Source organism: Crocodylus porosus, unplaced genomic scaffold (assembly GCF_001723895.1).
Source record: "Crocodylus porosus isolate Cpor-Errol unplaced genomic scaffold, CroPor_comp1, whole genome shotgun sequence".
Classification (NCBI taxonomy): Eukaryota; Metazoa; Chordata; order Crocodylia; family Crocodylidae; genus Crocodylus; species Crocodylus porosus.
This window is the reverse complement of record NW_017728925.1, coordinates 16158186-16175034: the sequence shown is the minus strand read 5'-3', so window position 1 is coordinate 16175034 and position 16849 is coordinate 16158186. Positions and strand designations below refer to the sequence as shown.

General features: G+C 43.3%; 1 protein-coding gene across 1 annotated transcript in view; it reads right to left on the bottom strand.

The window, feature by feature from the left end:
• UBAC1 (UBA domain containing 1) overlaps nt 1–16480 on the bottom strand; it is a 31492-nt gene extending 15012 nt beyond the window's left edge. Inside the window, exons 1-6 of the mRNA XM_019540949.1 lie at nt 16241–16480; nt 7530–7650; nt 5290–5363; nt 3920–4027; nt 1841–1943; nt 1239–1347 (exon numbers count right to left, since the gene is read on the bottom strand). Coding sequence (XP_019396494.1) covers nt 1239–1347; nt 1841–1943; nt 3920–4027; nt 5290–5363; nt 7530–7650; nt 16241–16378 — 653 coding nt within the window. The 5' untranslated portion in view covers nt 16379–16480. The remainder of the gene's footprint in view (nt 1–1238; nt 1348–1840; nt 1944–3919; nt 4028–5289; nt 5364–7529; nt 7651–16240) is intronic.
• Nucleotides 16481–16849: the final 369 nt, after the last annotated feature.

The following is a 16849-nucleotide window of genomic DNA, read 5'->3' as shown; positions in this document are numbered from 1 at the left end:
TTGAAGTTTTCCTCTCATTTGGTTACAAAAGAACTTTGGTGCAATTTCTCAGACACTACCTTTCTGAAATATAATGGATACCAAAGGAAGCCTCTTCTGGAGCTACAGTGAGGGGAACGGAAGTTGCCGAGTAGGGAAAAAGTCAAGGTTCAAATCTGACTGCAACATTAACCTAGTGCTTTCAAACACATTTGAGGGAGTGAAAGAACCTCAGCGTCATTGCAAAACCTCAGTGTCAGAGATCAAGTCACTCCCTAGAGTTTGGATTTGTAGAGAAAACCCTAATATGGCAAAGAAAATAAACATCTATCCAAGTTGGTGCAGAACCTGAAACCATAGCTCAGAGTTCATTCTGATACCCAGACATGATCATGGTTAAGTATCACTGTTATTACCTATTTTATTTCTGATCAAAAGAAATAAGAAAATATAGAGACGAATATTTTCCAACTGCACAGTTTACTGGGAGCAACAGGTCACTTTGGTATAAGAAGGAGATAGGACCTTTCCTTCCCAAAGTCTGGATCACAGAGCCCACGTGAGCATTGGAACAAGGGCAGGGCATCCACACCTTGAACAGAGCCCATATTTGCAAGTGAACCTAGTTGAAAAGAAAAAAAGCCACTCCTGAAAAGACCAACAGAGCACTCTGATCATAGTTTCAATATCTGCATGATCTGCTATAAAGCAGGTGAAGCTTGGGTGAGCCACAAATTCAGGGCAGGGGAAAATGGAGACAAATGGTAGGGAAAAAGTAAAGAGGAAAAAAAAGGGAAAAAAAAAAAATCAAACACTGGATTAGTACAACATAAAAAGTTATGTAACCACAGGAGAAGAAAACAGCCTTCAATACTCCTATCTGGATACAAATAACTTCTTTAGAAATTAATAAGAAGTCTAAAGCAGCTCTAAAAATGGGTTAGATTTTTCTTCTTTAGAAAGTAAGGGGTTCTAAACTGAGAGTTCAATACTTGTAAACAGTGCCAGACTGACAGCCTGCGGGCCATGTTCTCAGCACACGTATGGCACATAAAACAGAAGTGCAAGCTTTCTTCACACCATCCCCTGTACTCTACCTTGGATAGGACTGTTCCATGCACTAGAGTGCTTCATCCAGTCTTGTTTTAGGTGGTTCAAATAAAGATCGGGTTTGTTTGTTTACAGAAAATACACCGAGTAATAACGTTCATGGGTAGCCTCATTAATTGCCAACCTGGTAGTTTGCTGGGCATACTTACTGATTTAGACGAAGGGCTTTGACAGCTCGAGTCTCGGGAAACCCCATTTCTGTGAGCTGTCGCAGGGCTATTTCATCCACTCGGTCTTCCTCATCCTCATCCAACATGGCTACGAACAACAACATGGTCACGTTACAGCTCCCAGCCTGCTCCATCCAAGACCACATTTGTTAAGTTAGAAGCATTGATTTTCTCATCTCAAACATATCAAGTCAGAGATAGAGCTTTTCCAAAGCTCTCTGCCAATGCTGGATTGCTCACCTACACTTTCATTGGGGCTTTGGCTACAACAGCTTTCCATGTTGCAAGCCATGGTGAAAAAGACTTCCTTGCTACCTGGGCAGGTCTATTTAACTAGAAGCAAGACTGTGTGCCATTACACGCAAGCCTCACCACTGATGTCTTGTGATTAAGTATCATTTCAACATGCAATAGTACTTTCTTTGTCAATCAGGAGTCCCCAGATGAGTCCCAATGATCCCATCCCAAACCTGCATAATTTGTGAGACATGGCTACATGCTTTCAATAACATGGGCAAACATGTCTTTGAATACTTTTTAAAAGGTCTGCTTCATAAAACATGGTAGGGATATGTTCATACCATTTGCCTTCTTAAATAGCTCAACTGCATCTGGATTCAGTGCTAGCAATTTTTGTGCAACTTCTATCAGTGAAACCAAGATCTTCCGGAGCTCTGTCTGGAACTGCAGGAAAAGAAACCATCAAAACATTTATACAGGAAGCTACCAACAGTCATCTTCTCTTAATATATCTATTGTTAGGGCATCTGTGCTATGCCCTTGCCCCCTGTGGAGAAGGTTGTTTCATTATGGCTTTGCTTTTCATTGTGTTTAGCCTACAAAAAAACACTGGCATGTTTCCTGTGCAGTGGTACACAGGGCAAGAAATGCCTTGCTGAAAGCTTGATTTCCTGCATTGCTTTTCCTGCCATAAAAGAAAATGATACTGAGAAAGCTCATTTCTTCACAGGGAAAGGTCCCAACACTACAAGGGCCTCTGTAAGGAGGGGACAGGGGGGAGACAGACAATCAAGCAGGCTTTGCAGAGATACTAGGAAGCCCTTTTTAGAAGTGGAACCCCTACTCCTATTGAAATAAGTTCTCTTGATTAGCACCCCTTTCTTTCAAGTACAAGCAGCCCAAGAAATGCTTACATCTTGTGAAATACATGCCCATACTGATGGGTCAGGACTTCCCCCTCCTATAGAGATTTTTTCTTTTAGAACATCTCATAAGTGACCGATTGAATTGGTCACTAAACATGCTATGTGTTACACATTCTATCTTCACTTCATTAATAGACTATGGTAAAGACATATTTGATTTTTTAACCTTCAATATTTTATTGAATTATTTTACAGCAGAATGCACTCTCAGAACAGGTACAGCAGAGAAGACAGCTGCATAAGCTTCCTTCATGCCACCCCATCTTTGCTCTGCCTTGGACAAAATTACTCCCTGTACTAGTACTTTATCCAGCTTTGTTTTAAGTGCCCCAAACAAGGAAGATGTAGATAGAGGCTACGTCAAGCACATGGCAATATGAAACATGAAGCAATGCTTCCTCTCCGTTGAAGACAAGGCAGTGGAAACTTAGAGCTCTGAAAAAGAGAGACTTGAATAACAACAAAAAGAACCAGAAACCTGGCTCAGCCAACCAACATCATCTAGACACATGCAATGTATTTACTAACTGATCAATAGATATTATGCTTATATCAGCACAAAGCATTACAGACTGTTCTAAGCAGTTGGGTGACCTGTCAAACAAGTAACTGTTTAACATTATGGATCTTAATATGAAGTATAACCAAAAATACGGGAATAAAAGAAATATATCTGTAGGGAACACAGTTTGCATTTGCACTGGACTTTCAGTTCAAATCTTCTTTATAAAGATAGACGGAGACATGAAGACACAGTCATTTTTAATTTCTTTGTGCGAAAACAGAACAAAACATGTAACATTTTCCACATTTGGAGGTCTGTTTCAGATTAAGCATGTATGAAGCAAGGGAGCATAGATCTAACACTTCTTTAAAAAAAAAAAATCATAACCCCAAAGAATTTTGAATTCCAGCTGAATGATACTATACTAGTACATTAGATCCTGAAAGTGAAAATTGGGGGCATTTATACATGTGCTCTGGGAGTTGAGGGGGGTGGGGTGGATGCTTTAATTAGAGCAGATCCAAGAGCCCCGATAATTAAAGCGCCTGGAGCATCTCTTGTATCGTGCTAAAAATGGTGGCAGGGTTGCTTTAACTAAAGCTCATTCGACAAACTTTAGTTAAAAGTGCCCCACTGTTATGCTGATACACAAGATGCTGGAGTCTGCTGTAGAGCGTGGTAATTACAGTGCATCGGAGCAGCCTTGCTGCTCATGTACAGGTGCCCTAGGAATCTTATTCCCTTGTAAGAGAAATATGAAAAGTAAAAAGAAACAGGGACAAGATCAATGCTATCTTTCTAGGGCTGTTTTAAATCATCCAAGCTATTGGTATAAGAAGAAAGAAACCTTTAAAAATATTATTTTTGAACAGAGATGCAGGCCCTACATTTGCCATCCGTTTCAAGTTTTAGTGAAGGTGAGCTAATGCTGTTCCTGTGGCAGAACTCTAGATTTAACATGCAACTTAAACATGAAACCCCATACTTACATCCCTCATGTTGTGGTGGGCCACTGTGCGATCCACACTGCGAGAAGGCAGATTTGCTGTTGCTTTGAGAATAGCATCCTTATCGGGAGCTTTCTGTTCCTGTTTCCTCTACAGAAAAGGAAGCATGATCAGATTTTTGTGATTAGTATTCCAAAGAGTAAAAGGAGTGAGGCATAGCTATCTGCAGTTCCACATTCTTCCCAAGCAAATGGAGGATCATGTTGCTACTTGCAACTAAGGGAAACCACAGTCTAGCAGTGCAAACCACTTTGCATTTACAGGGCCAAATCAAGGAAACAAAATCCCCAAACAATATCCCAACTTTTATTTCAAAGAATGGTATTTGTCTGATGAACTGCACAGGACCAGCTATGAGCTCAAAGCTGACTGGAAAAGTGGTGCCCTTTGATGGAAAAGATGCAGTCAAATGGCTTATTCTGAATTCAGCCGCCTGCTGTGAATTCCTGCTGGATAGGAATGATTTTGGTTTTATTGCAATAGAACACTCCTTTCAAACACAGCACTGAATATCTTATATAGTAACTAGTCAAAGCACTGCACTGCTTGTAAATACCATCCAGGGAAACACAACGCCTTGGACTCACTCTAAACTTTCAAGAAGTGCTTACTGTCCAACACTGGACCATAGCAGGCCACTGGATTAGATGGCCCTGGAGATACCTTCCAGTCCTATGCCTTAAACTCCTAAGGCTGACACTCAGCACCACAGGACCATGGATAAGAAGACAGGCAAATACAAATACTGACAGGAAACTAGTGTCACAAGAGAAGTGAGAAAGAGAAAGAGAGACAGAAGCAAGCAGATAGATCAGGTTGTTTGTAACGACATGGAGAGGTAGTGTCAACTCTTCTATCACCAGTGCCGAAGTGTGCTTAACACCACAGATTAGAGGGAACCCCATAACCACCTATGCTAAAGATGGAATTTAAGTTTTAGCAGTGCCTCTGTTAATGCCCTTGAGACCTGCTTGGCCACACTGGGCTTTTCACCTTCTGAAGATAGAAAATAGAAATGGCTAGCCACTCTAAACTGGTACCTTTTAGAAAACAGAAATGCAAAAAGGCACAACCTACGATACTAATATTAGATTAAATCCTATATAAAGATCAACCCTAGAGTATTTCCACAGAGCCTACCTATCCTATCCTAGAGCTTATGTTACTGCAATATTAGACCGTGTGCGGTAGCATTCTCTGTAAACTTTAAGAGCAACAAATCTTCTTAACTTTATTTCATCTTCATTTTCCGCCATAACTAAAGAGCAAGTATCCAGTTATATTCTTCCCAGCTATCAATAAAAGGAAAAAAAAAAATGAACATAAGAAGACCATAACTCTTTTGAACTCACTTTCTCCTCTGCTGATACATCTGCCATTTTGGGAAGTGGAGGGGGCGCACGCTTCTTTATTAATAGCAAAACATCTGGAAAAACAACAAGAGTGGAATATGTTCAAGAATAACATGAGGGACCAGTGCCAGGCTGCTTTTGCTTTAAAACATTAGAATGGTCAAACAGAAAGGCTCAATAAAGATGGCTTCTGTTTTTTGCTTGCACTTAATTTCATTGGAACGGTCAGGAATTTCTCTGGTTTAAAACATGGTTGTCAGCATTCGTGGGCTGTCCATCATTGCATTATACTGGTGCATACAGTCCAAATGCAGCATCAGTGTACTAGGGCAAGAGAGTCAAAAGATTAAGCCATCTATAAAACATTTTACAAAAACTATGCTCAGGCCGCATCTACACAAATGGTGGACTGCACAGTTGTTATTTCACACTCATTTAGTATTTGCTTAACCAGTATTTTTGCTTTTGCGCGGTTTTTTTTAACGTTATTGTGCAGTACTGTTGCTGTCATGGTTAATGCCCACGGATGCTATGGCACAGTAGCAACAAGCTACTGCGCCGTAGCATCTTGTGTAGACGTGCTCTGAATGGTTTACTAAACAGAGTAAGCGACACACAAAATGTAAAGCAGTAGCCAAGAGAAAGGAAGGTTCAAAGATAACTCATTTTAATCCAAGCTGTTTGTTGGGGGTTATGTTTTTGGGGGGGTTTTAAAATTATTTTGAGAGATGTAGTCAAAAAGTCTGACCCTCACAAGCAAGGGTCTGACCTCAGTTACACTGCAACAGCAAAATGATGTCAGGGAAATCATACCAGCTTTGCCCTGCTCAGAATATGGCTCCTGAATAGTTACACTCTGCCTGTTACTGGACTCCCCCTCACAAGAAAAAACATTTCTGTGGGAAAGACTGAAGGCAAACACCCCCCAGTTTGATGCTTGTTTGGGGGAAGTGACAATAACTGGCCCACTGCAATGACAATGTGGCAGCAGCGTGAGCAAACAACACCAGCTACTGGAGAGAAGCTACCTAGAGCTAGGCTGCCTACAACGCTGTCTATCTTTGGGATTTGCCCTAGTCACAGCCCTCCCTGGCCAGCTACCCTGCATAACTGCAGTGCTACTTGCAGTAGCAGAGGTTAGCCCTGATTTAAGGGGAAATGACCCCTTCCAGCAGCTCACTTTCTACAGTGGGGGTGTTTCATGGTGGCTGCTCACCCGTGCCTGTAATGGATGTGTCCTCAGGGTGGACAAAGCCTGAGTATGAAAGCTCCCTCATGTCCCAGGACATGCTTTCCTTCAGCCTTTTACTACTTTCCATTTCCAAAACATTGATCTTCAAAGGTCTGTAAGTGCTTCAATAACCAGTTGTTTAAATAGGTCTCCTGGACCTCTGTTACAGAGGACATTACAACTTGTTCTTCAGGTGGAAGACAGAGGCCGAAGTATGTAAGGGCCCCATTTTCCAGCAGTGCCCATCCTTATTAACTGTAGATGCCCAAGATGGATGGAAAAGTTTCCCTTATTGTTTTAACCTTCAGACCTTGCTTTGTTTCTCATTCTTTCACATTTTAATCCAATAGGGCAATTAGATGCCTGCCACAATAGTACTGGCATCAGCCAAGCTACACCAGGGATTCATTTGGACCGATGGCTGCAAAGCACAATTTAAGTGTACACTGGCACCAAGACATTTAAATAAACTTCAGCAAGTATAGAATTTGACTACGTGACTTGGAGATCCAGTGCATCTCAGCTTCATTCCCTTTTACTTACTCATATTCACCTATCAAAATAATCCCATTTAATACAAAAGCAGGCATATGAAAGTGATCATGAAAAGTCCATTTCACCCAGCTTCAGGAGCATCAGACACACAAGTTCTGAATGGATAAAGTTGTATGCACCCAGAATACAACACTGCTGTTTTTTTTGTTTGGCAAGTCTGTCTTAAATCATTTGGCCTACTGATTTAGCTCACATATACTGAATTCAGGCTTTTATTTCTGTAGAAATGTGTTGCCAAATACAGACTAAGTGCTGTTGGCTTTTTGGTTTTTGAAAAAACACAAACTTGTTTATGTATTTCCCAATCCTTACAGCTCCTTTATAAGAGGTTTCCTTATCTTCAAACCCCAAAGAAGTAAGAAGGTAGTCACAGTTCCACATACACCTGCAATTAAAATACAATCCCATGTTTTTAGGATCGATCACAAGTTACAAATGTATGGAGGCTGCTTACCTTTATCTTGAATGTTTTCCTCCAAGACTGTTTTTGTATCAGTCAGCACCTTCTCTGAAGTAGCATGTATCAGTTTATGATGTGTTATGCTTTTTGGATCCTCCAAGCTACCAGGTACACACTAGAGAAGATAATAAATATTGAGCATCAGAGGACAGGAATAATAAGCTTGCTGCATGAATCACTGCACCTTGCATTAAAGACTCCATGTTCAACCTGTGCCAGCATTTACTTATTTCTTAATAGCTTAAGTAATAGTACAATATGCCAGAAGCCAATATACAGCACATAATACGCTAAAGAAACATAAGGCTGTGTCTGGCTGTAACTGTTCTCGCAAACTGTGGCAGCAAAAAAAAAAAAGGGTTTATTTCTGAGGAGTCAAGCTCCCTGGCTGAGATCAGAAAATATGCCGAAGAAAGTAAAATCACTTTAGCCCCATCTCATTGACGTAGATAAATTAACAGCTGGCAAGACGGAGCATCTAGGTTCTTTCAGGTTGTTTAAGCTCTTAACAACTTTCTCTAACACCCTACTGCAAATACTCACAACTCTTCCACATGCAGGTGATCCTTTTGAAACCAATATGCTACCTGTCCAACAGCTACAGGGTCATGACTCCAAAAGTGAAAGAAGAAACACTGGATAGAAATGTTTGGGAATTACAGCAAAGGCTTAATTTGACTGGTGATTTGGAAAACCTGAGAGTGACTGAACATTCATCGCACAACAGAGTGTACACACAGTTTGATTCTATCAAAAAGATAAATGGATTCAAAGGGCCTTAAAAATGTTCACACAAAGGATGAAAAGGTGGCCATGCCAATAAGGTCAGTACTGAAACACCACTTCAAAATAATGGTGCTCCCATCCAGGATGCCTGGCCTTCATTTAACAGTTTTCATGTGCATCTGCAGAGCTTCTAAGGGCTTTTTCAAAAAAACACATGCTGCACAGAAACATAGTTTTGAACGCAGGGCGTTACTGGTGGATCATTATAGCTGGAACACCACACGGCTTGCAACCGGTCAAAACCAAAACCGTCACTGCATCATTCACTGTCCATGTTATTGGGAACTGAATGGTGACTTCCAGCACGATAGCTGTGCTGCAGTTTTTCTAACACTAATGAAATGAGGTACTGTATTCCTAACCTGATAGATAACAGCTTTGTCTTAAAAGGAACATTTTTTTTGCAGTCTTTTTCTGTGTTGGTAGGTGACTGAGTTTCTGCCTCCAGGCGAAGTGCAAGTGAGGACAGTAGAAGTTAAGAGCTGCTTTTAACTGGGCAAACTTCCAGTCTCGAGTACATCAGCATACTCCACGTAGAGTGGATTTATGCTGACGTGACAATGCAGATAGTATCCCACTGGCAATACAGGCGAGTCTCTGGGCATGAAGGCTAATGTTCAGACAAAAAGGGGGATTTTAAGGAGAGTGGCAGCACACAGGGTAGCAATTAGCCCTTCAAGTTAAAAGACTGAGAAAAAGGACAGAGAACATCTCTAATGCTTCCTATGACAGAAGGCTGTAACATGGCCAGCGGGCTTCTTCAAAGAGTTAAATGGAGAAGCTGGCTGCTTAATCTAGCATCACTATTTGCTCATGCATTGCCAGCTTCACCCACCATTTATCAGGGATGGTCTGGGTATATTTGATCCTGCCTCAAAAAGGTGGGGGTGGGAAGACATACTATATGACCTTGAGGTCTCAGCCAGCTCTGCCTCTATCCTACAGAGATATCAAGTACTGCACCACTGCATCCTTTAGAGAATCTGAAAGCACCAGCTCACACTAAACACAAGAAATCTGAAGCACTGGCCTTGTTTTATAGATCAGAAAGGCAGTGGGAGTTTCTGAATCTTGCTTCAATTCAATGGAATTAACAGTTAGTATCAAGATACCTGCTTTATCCACCAGACTGAAGTTATACCATAAAGTCTCTTGTCATTTTCCATTTAATGTTTAATGACTAGTTCAATTACCAGAAAAGAAAATGCATTTTCTCAATTTCTTTAAAAAAAAAAAAAAAAAGCATTAGGCCTCTAGCTGCTTTAAGACTTTTTTTTTTACTGCATATGTCAGTGCACTTTCCTTAGGCAACAAAAATCTTAAAACTCAGACTTTGCAGTAGATATGCTGTCTGCAGTCTGATTACAACAGTGCTCAGAAATGCCAAAGGTATTTACAAAACCTGGCACATGATTACAGATTCCTTTCTTTCTCCAAAGAAAGTCCAATTAAAACATGGAGAACTGCTCCCAAGCATCAGGAATAAGCTACCAGCGTGGGTCATATTCTCTGCTGGCATAAGAGAGATGAATTCAGTTCAATTTGATGGAGCTAGTTTGTTTCATGCCTGCTGAGAGTCTGCACCACTGCAGCTGGACAGACTACAGAGAAGGTTGACTTTTGGTAAACGGAGCAACTATATAACCACATGCCAACCCTCTGAACACGTATCCAAAGTAGCTCCACAACAGGGCTCAGATTCAAGCCCTCCTTAGCTATTTTAGCATAGTGACAACAGCAACACAAATCCACAACTCCAACTGACTCATCTTCACACAACGGTGAGAGTAGATTCCAGGAAAAGCATTACATCAGTGTATTGAGATGCTTCTCACTTATTCATGGGGAATTAGAAAATGTAATGGTTTAAACTACAAATCACTGAAGCCAGGTTACTCTTATCACCCAGGCAGCTGACTGTGGCCAAGCAAAACACCTTTTGCAGCCAGCCTTGGGCAAGACTTCATGCAGTTTGCTCACAAAAATGAGCTTTCCAAGTGTTGGTCCATTAGACAAACTTTCCCAAATGACACTCCTTTCAATACAGTTTTTTACCAAGACATTTTTGCTGCATTTGTTTTAGCACCGTTAGACTGTTTAGAGACTTTCAGCTCAACTAGTGCCTTTTCAACATGTTAATTGAAGAACTACAGCCAAAGAGTGCATGAGAATCTATGAGAAATCAAAACAGCTCCCATATCTGTACTGCATTTGACCTCGGGACCCAATCAGAATGCTATTTTTATAAATCCTTACGTTACGGCTCTACAGTGAAGTCATATGGAAAAAAGACAGCTTTGTAGAAATAGGTTTGATTAAGTGCAGAGCTTTGTAACAGCTAATGTCACATTACAACCTTGCTAGGAACCCCACAGCTGCTTCTAACCTTCAGATTTTTAGTCAGCACATGCAAAACTGTATGTACACACCCATCAAATCTGCTGCACTTCTATCTTCTTTGAGAGGGAACAGGAAATACTGCCAATAGCACACAACCTACTGTTTTGGAAGAAGGGTCTCAAACTTGTCCATAGTGTGGGCTTCGTCTAAATAAGTATCTTGTGGACCTCTGTCCTTCCTTTCTACTACTCTAAACACCTCTCTCTCACTTGTAGTCACATAGCACCACATGGCCACTACAGGAACTACGGCACAGACTGGTATAATTACGAAGACATCAGACTTCTTTAACTTGCCACAGAAAATAAGGATGATAGCCAGCAGAGTATAATCCAGCAGCCTCTCTGCAGAACCCCAGCAGGAGGCTCAGCGACAGCATGGAACCTCTGCCTCAGGAGAGCTGTTTGAAATGCAGCACACCCACTCTTAACAGAATATCTGATCACTCTTAACCAAATATTCTCATGTCCAGAGAGAGGAAGAGAGCTTGTAAAGAGGCATGGGATACCCTACACAGCATAGGAACAACCATACCTGTACTAAAGGAAGCAGAAAGATTGCACTGGACCCTGCTGCCAAGTGGGAACTATTGCTCAGCACTGCCATACGGGGAACCTTGGGATCTGTGCCTGGTTTACCAGGCAGGCAGGATGTTGGGAGTGCTCCGGAAAAACGACGAGGAGCCCCAGAGCCTAAGCTGGAAGTGTGGTGGTTGATGGAACATAGGGAAGCGGGACATCAGCACTGGGCAAGCCAGGGTATGTCAAGGGAACAGAAAGATGGGCTCAGTTGAAGTTTACTACCTATCATTTTATGTTTATATTGCCAGCCTAAATGCTTGCATTGATTTCTAATCTTGGATTTTGCAGCAGCCTGCTTGGTGGCTTTGCAGTGAAAAAAGTGGGAATAAAGCTTCATTCACAGATGTCTGAGCGGTCAGTGAACTTACAATGCTTTAATGGCATCTCGGGAGTTGGGCTCTATACACAATACTCTGCTTGCTTTCCTCAAAATTGTTAACAGAAGCCAACTGAATGCATTCTTTACTAAGACACAGCAATGTTTAGTTTACTAATGGTCACTTTTTTTCTCTACTGTACTCATGGAAGCTTAAAGGACATGAATGTCTTACAAAGGATCCAGAAGTGTGATGAGGAGCACCCACCACACCCTTCTGCATATTTTAATGCTGATACTTTGAGTTTACACAGGCTTCTGCCTGAACAGCTCAAAGCTCAAGCTTAAGCTTAAGCAGACCCCCTCTGTAAGGTGAGGAAATATGACTGTAGCCACTGAAGACATGGGCAGACAGAGGTACAGAAAGGCTATAAAACTTGTCCAAGATCACACAGCAAGTCAGAGGCAGAGCTGAAATACACACACAACTCATGTTACTCATTATTTTGGTCTTTTAAATCCTCAACTACAGCACATGCTGAATTTCAGAGACAACAATTTGTAGTTTTATTCCTCTCCTCATGTTCTTTTGGCAGGGAGTGGTCTGACAGTTATTGCATAAAGCATCAGAAAGCTTGTTGTCTATTTTCAGCTCCACCAGTGACTCAGCCTATGATCTCTTGCAAGTCACTTATAAGTGGTATCTGGTTTAAGGTATCTAACTTCTGAGAGGTGGAGTCTGATTTCCAGAAATGTTGAGCACTCAGTAACCCAACTAGAGTCAGTAAGAGCCTAAGATGTCTCAAGTTGGGCCCAAACACAGTGGTACAATTTTGAAAGTTTACTTTTCACCTCTATGCCACAGTTTTTCCTTACATAAAATAGAAGTAATGATAGGAGTAATGACACTCGCTGTCTGTAAATAAAAGCCCTTGGATCTGTTGAAATAAGCAGCACTATGAGTATTAGGCTTTTTTTTAACTTCCACCTTCCCATTTTTTCTTTGAAATTACAATGATTAACCTTTCTACTTACAGCGGCTCAGTATCGTTTCTTAAAACTTGTGCCCCATACCCATTTTCTGCCTGCACAGCCATTTGCTTGCTCTGTACTATTGTATTTTGTTTAGTGACAAGACTCCAAATGTAAAGCTCACATACATTAGGCTTCTTTTACCACCTTCTGATAAAAATAAAGATGTATGTGCACGTGTGTGGAAAGAGTTTTCTTAAAGTCACTTTAAGAAAATAAACTGTCTGTTTCAAAACCAGGTTTTGGGAACATTTTGGTCCTCATCTTGGAAGATGTCCTGTGCAATTCACACCCAGCACTGAGGGCAAGTATGGACAACCCAAATCAGCTTGGAGGACTGGCCTTGGTTCATAGCTAACTAGAATAGACATCTCTACTTATGAATTAGGTGACACACACGCACCTCTGTCTGATCAGCCCATGGAAATTCTAGATTGAACTGATCCCTCCCTTTTCTAGGCAGAAGCAAACAAGCCATTACAAGGAAGCTCCTTAGGAGAGCAGGGAGATAGGGAGTTAAAAGCTGGGCACTTGCTCAGAATCCATAAATAGTTAAGAAAATACATCTGGATACATAATGGCACTTTGGAGCTTACTAGAAAAAAATGCCTACCTTCCTTATCTAAAAAAGGAACTGCCAAAGAACATAACTTGAACAAGAACAGCATCTGCTCTGGACTCTTTCAAGAAACAGGTGGATATATTTCTTCCTGCGGTTACTTGATCTCAGCTGACTTCCTGCCTATGGCCGGGGGGCTGGACCTGATGATTTCAGAAGGTCCCTTCCAGCCCCTAATGCCTATGAAATCTATGAAACCATTTGTATTGCTCATTGAAATAGTGATGGCAGAGGCTTTCGGGAACACAGGAATCACCTAAGATACCAAAAGGTGCTGTCAAGATTCTTCCCAATATGCCCATCAGCTACTCAGGATTTTTCCAATTCTATTCTTCCTCTTCACAAGACAGTGTATTATCATAATAGTTATGCAAATCACACCATTAGCAGTAGGCAGTAGATGGAATGAAATCAGCCACCGCTGCCAAGTTATCAATTGTCCTCTGGCCTGACTCCCATTGTGTACAAACTTCTGTTCAGTTAAGCTTCCTGAAAACTAAAGGCTTTAAAGATTGTACTTTGATAGTCCTTCACCATTCAGGGGGGCTGACTAAGAACAGCAATACCATGCTCCAGAAGCTCTGCAGCATGCGATGGTCCCACACCTATTTTGCCATACAGAAACAGCCCAATTTTGCCCGAAGACAACATCTACCTTGGATGAAGCCAAACCAAATGCTGCTGCTTGCCTTCTTTAAACATGGGAGTGGCTGTGGAGACTACAGGCCCTAGCATGCTATGAGCTAAACAGATGGCCTTTTGGATTAAGATGCAATACTGAAGGCTGAGACCTGTAAATTCCAAGGGGCTGTGTAAAAATAAGTAGCTGTGGGTCATGTGTGACTGCTATGGATGCATTTAGCTTATTGATCAGCCTTGCTCAAATACAATCACTGCATGTCTACAGGATAAAATGAGTTAGTTTGTGATAACAGCATTTTATGTTATGGGATGTGAAATGTAATCATACACTTCTGGTTTTAACTTCTTGTATTAAAACTGCATCATTGCCAGAAGAAACATCACCTCTGAAACACGTGGATGGTGCAAACTACTGTACAGGGCATCCTTCACACTCTTGAAATCATTTAAAGAGATGTTAAATAACTTGTCCAAGTCACTACAGCCAGTCCTCACCAAACCTGGGATTAGAATTCAGCAATCTCCTGCTGAGACTGTTAGGCTGTGTTGCCTTGGCTCAGAAATGACATCTTCTGGGGCAAAGTGTGATCATACACTGAGATCCAACACATTATTTCAGATTTGTGTCTGAACAGTCCTTACAACTTCAGGATTTCAATCCAGTAGAGCCCTGGATAAGAAGATTATTAACTTTATGACCATGTACACAATAACTGGGCCAACCAGCATGAAGGAACCTTTTGTATTCCAGCCAAACTTCTGCAATGAGACCTTTAAACTTCTCATTTCTGTGCGATCAGTTATCTAAAAGAATCATTGGAATAACTGTAAATGAGTTAAGGGATAGAGGGCAAGAGGCCATCAGGATAATCCACTGGTCCCCCCAAAGGCAATCTACACTATTACTGCACCAATTTGGGAGCACTGTTGTGACATTTGTTTTACCAATGTTATATTCATTCCTGTGTAAGGGTTTAACACACTCATACAAAACAAAATCAGCTTTAAGCACTTGATTTATATATGCAGGAATATCATAAAGCTTGAAGGCTGCGATTTTTCAATTAACACATTGCAAAAGGATTGGTTTACACCATAATCCATAGTGTAATAATAATCTTGGAGGTGGAAGGATTTCTATTGCAGGATGTTCCCCACTACAATTCCCCTTTACACGTCTGTCCGCACTTAAAACAGAGCAAGAAAATGCACAGATACTGCAGTTACTTCAGGGAGTCATCTGAAACCAGTTTACCATTTTCTCCCAGCATAGAGCTGCCAGTCCCCGCCCCCCAGCCATGAATAAAAGACAGACATACCCAACACCAGCCACCCGAATCCCGACCTCGAGGCCCAAAACGACTCCCTTCCTAACCCTGCTCCTCCTCGGCACTTGGAGACCAGCACTCATGGCCTGCAAGGCTCCCCGAGTTTTGGGGGGGGTGGGGGGGGACGTTACAGACGTGGCAAAAGAAACAACCGACTAGAGGCACAGTGCATGCTTGAATACCGACTGCACACCGCAGCCGCTTTCCCCTGGCTACAAGCAGCGAGGACTGAGCTGAGCACAGCACCGCAGCAGCCGACACAATCACAAGGCAATCCCCCTTTTTTCAGCTCTGTGCACAAAGGTATTTTTAGCCTCCCCAAAAGCATCTGGGGCCGCCTACAGCTGCGGCTGGGGGCTTCCACTGGGCTGTGCCAGCGTTCTGCTGGGAGCCAAGCTGCAGGATCCTGCCTCGGGTGTCAGGGCCGTGTTGCATCAGGCTCGTCTTATGCACAGTTGAGATGGTTGCACAGGATGGTATGCGCAGGGGTTGGACTGGCCAGCCACTCATGGTCACACCGATGCTGTAGTTGGGGTCAGGAATGAGCCCCTGCCCCCGCAAAACCAGACCCGAAAATAACCCCCCTCCCAAAACCAGGCCCCAAAAAAATCAACCCCCCTCCAAAACTAGACCCCCCCTCGAAAAATCAGAACCCCTCAAAAATCAACCCCCCTCCAAAATCAGACCCCCAAATCAGACCACCACTCCAAAATCAACCCCGCTCCAGTCAGACCCCAACATCAGACCCCCCTCCAAAAATCAGACCCCAAAATCAACCCTCCTCTAAAGTCAGACCCCCAAATCAACCTCCCCTCCAAAGTCAGACCCCAAACTCGACCCCGCTCCAAAATCAGATCACCAAATCACCCCCTCTCTCACACACAAAACCAGGTGCACGCGGGGGGGGGGGTGCATGTGAGAGACGCCCGGGGGCGGGGGGTGTTCCTCGAGCGGTGCCGCCCCCAAGGCAGCAGGCGCGGCGCGCGCGGCCGGTCCCTTACGTGCTTGAGGCAGCGCTCCTTGAGCTTCTCCACCGTGGTGTCCTCCGAGACCTCTTCCAGCCACTCCGCACCCTCCGCGCTGCAGACGTGGAGCCGCAGCACCTTGCCGGCGAAGATCTTCTCCTCCTGCACGAACATCGCCGCCCGCTGCCCCCCTCACCGGCCCAGCGGCATGGCGGCGCCCCCGCCGCGCTGAGGGGCCCCGGCCCCGCCGCCCCGCACGGCTCCTGTCACGGCCACGGCCCCTGCTGAGGGGACCAGCCCAGCGCCGGAAGTCGCAGCCGTGCTGCATGCTGGGAGCTGTAGTTTCCCCCTCAGCCGCCTTGCTCGCGGCCGGAAGTGGCCGTGCACGGGCTGCCGGGAGTTACGGGCACCGTGCTGCCGCCGCCGCCGCCGAGGTGTCCGGTGCTTGTGGGAGTTGTAGTCCCCCCAACATGGAGACTGGAAAGCGCTGCCGTGCATTGTGGGAATTATAGTTTTCCCCTCCAATATGGAGGTGGGGAGTCACTGCGATGCACTGTGGGAAGTATAGTCGCCCTCAACATAGAGGCAGCGGCGAGGGGTCGCTCTGCGGTGCATTGTGGGAATTATAGTTCCCTCCAACATGGA